We start from the raw sequence: 2,798 nt of genomic DNA, 5'->3' as shown, positions 1-2,798 counted from the left end.
ATCCAATCTTAATTAAAAATATTTTTTTAAAATTATAATGATAATAATTACACAATACCAAATACAAATATAGCATACAGCGTATCTGAAGCGATTAGACGTAAAAAAAGTCAAGAGAGACGTGGAACGGTGGAAGCAGTTTTTAACATTTTGAACTCTTCATATTTGTTTTTATTAACATTTTCTGTTTTTGAGAGACGTGGAAGCATGCCAACCATAATTTTTCCTTCCTTTATCGTACGACTCTCTCCTTTTTTAAACATAACAATGATGAATTTCCAGTCGTATAAGCTTAGGTTTAATTTTTTTTTTAACGATTTTATATTTGAATTCTGTAATTATTAATATAATAATTATTAAAAACTTATATCATCATTAATTTTAAAATTTATAAAATTAATTAAAATATATCTAAGCTGACTTAACATCTATATTAATAAAAAAATTCCAACAAATAAAATAAAAATATGTAAAATGTTATTGTATGTAATATCATGACCTTGTATAGTTGTAATAGGATAAAATTTAATTTTATTAGTTTTTTAATTTTTATTTTAAAATTAAATATCAAATATATATATTGACTCGTTATATTATATAATTTTATAATTTAATATGAGATTTTAACAACAATAATTATAGGATAAATTGGAGATTAACTAAAAAAAAGTTGAGTATAAATTATTTTTATTAAAACAACAACATTAGTTTTCTAGCTTAGATTGAGATTACTTGACTGAAATTCTGACCAAGTTTAATAAATTTGGTCAGATTAATATCTCATGTAATTTAACTAAATATTCGATGATAGGCTCTCAAACTTGGAGATTTTCAAATCAATTAGCAAGATAGAGCCGAGTTTAAAGATATAATTTAGAGTGCACGAAAGCACATAAAAAATCATTGCCGACTCATTTGTACATAATTAATTTTATATATAGCGACGGCAATTATCCTTTGTCTTGATAAATAAACCATCGAGCACCATCTTTATCTGGACATATAAAGAAAGGAAACCATGGCGTATACTTCTTCTTCATCATTCTCCCCAACCTCTTCTAGGAGCTCCTTCCTCCGCCCCTTCTCCCCTAAAGTACTCGAACATATTTCAACGCCTAGCACTGTTTCATGCAAAGCTACTAATGATCTCGATCCCAAAAAGCCCACCACCAGAAGAGATGTCCTCCTTGGTTTAGGAGGTCTTTATTATGCAAGCAGCACTCTTTCTGATGCATACGCCAATGATGCCAAGGCAGTCTCAGCTGTAGACAGAACCGGAAGAGGGAGAGGGGATCTTGGCCCTGGCAAGGCGGCGCCGGCAGCTGAAACAAAGAACATGGTATTGACAGCAATCAGCGCATTCCCTCTAGATTTAGATAAAGTGGTGAGTACTGAGGTTTCGAGGCCAAAGAAATCAAGAAGTAAAAAGGAGAAAGAAAATGAAGAGGAGGTTTTAGTGATAGAAGGGATTGATTTTGAGAGAGGTGAGTTTGTGAAGTTTGATGTGTATGTTAATGACGAGGGCGATCCATCACCCAGAGGACCGAACAAGGCTGGGTTTGCTGGGAGCTTCGTGAATGTGCCTCATACGAGCAGGACGAAAGGGAATAAGGCTAGTTTGACACTAGCCATTAATGAATTGTTGAACAATTTGGAGGCTGAAGATGATGATAGCGTGGTGGTGACTCTGGTCCCTAGGTCCGGCAAGAGCCCTGTTATTGGTGGCGTCAAAATTGAATATGTAAAAGAATGATCATCATCAAGATTGAGAATGTCCGTTTGTGTGTAAATATATGCTATGCATTTTATTTTTATTTTTTTTCCTTTTTTGGCTTCTTGAGTTTAGCAAGAAATGTTGTCTTTCTTATATAATGTGCTTTAATTTCATTTCTGCGTGTAGTAATCTTATGTTTAGCAAAGAAATGTTGTCTTCAAGATCTAAAAATATTTTGAAGGAAAGGGATTCTCTCTTCTTTCCTTTCTTCTTTTTTGGTGCAAATTCATTGCAATTCTGTGCAAAGAAGCTTATGACTTTGAATCTGTTCATCTTTTATGTAAAAAGCTTGAGATGCCTCGTATCAAACATGGGTTTAAAAAATAGATTCTGATCGAACTTTCACAATTTCCAACGGGTGTTTGAGAATACTGCGGTTATTTTTAAAGTATATTTTTTAAATATTTTAAATATTAATACATAAAAAATCAAATTTATTGGAGGTAGTCCAACTTCATAAATTAACATGAAAGCGACATTGATATTTTCCATATAAAGCTTCGGCAGCACCTCAACCACATCAAATCAAAAATAAGGAGATTGAACACGAGGCTTGTAGCCCAGCGGTAAGGGCTTCCTTGCCTCTGCATCTTGGGTTCAAGACTCAGCGTGTACGTCTATTACTCTAGAAGTGCCTTACATGTTCACTGGGTTTGTAGGATGTTCAGTGGATCGTGAGATTCACTGGGTTTGTAGGATGTTCAGTGGATCGTGGGATTAATCGTGGTGCACGCAAGCTGACCCGGACACCAATGTAAATAAATAAAAAAAAAGAGAGATTGAAACCGACTGAAAACAGGATTTTCCAGCAATAGCTCGAGCTTACCATTCAACTGTTAGGATTGTTGCAATTACTTACCAGCAATCATATAACAACTTTTCAGCCTATCCTAGAATAAAAGGATGTTATTGTTAAAATACTATAATGATAATTGCATCAATAATTAACAAATATATCAATCCATGTGACATTTAACAACCATCATTAATGAAGATGAGCCGGAGCTGATAGCACTATTAATAC

General features: G+C 33.4%; 1 protein-coding gene across 1 annotated transcript; it reads left to right on the top strand.

Annotated features, from left to right (window-relative positions):
* Nucleotides 1–901: 901 nt before the first annotated feature.
* LOC118031687 (polyphenol oxidase, chloroplastic) lies at nt 902–1,988 on the top strand. Its single transcript, XM_035036191.2, has one exon. The coding sequence runs from the start codon at nt 1,019–1,021 to the stop codon at nt 1,751–1,753; it is 735 nt and encodes a 244-aa protein (XP_034892082.1). The 5' UTR covers nt 902–1,018; the 3' UTR covers nt 1,754–1,988.
* The last annotated feature ends 810 nt before the right edge of the window (nt 1,989–2,798 follow it).

Source organism: Populus alba, chromosome 11, assembly GCF_005239225.2.
Source record: "Populus alba chromosome 11, ASM523922v2, whole genome shotgun sequence".
Lineage (NCBI taxonomy): Eukaryota > Viridiplantae > Streptophyta > Magnoliopsida > Malpighiales > Salicaceae > Populus > Populus alba.
This window is presented reverse-complemented; position numbering and strand designations above follow the sequence as displayed.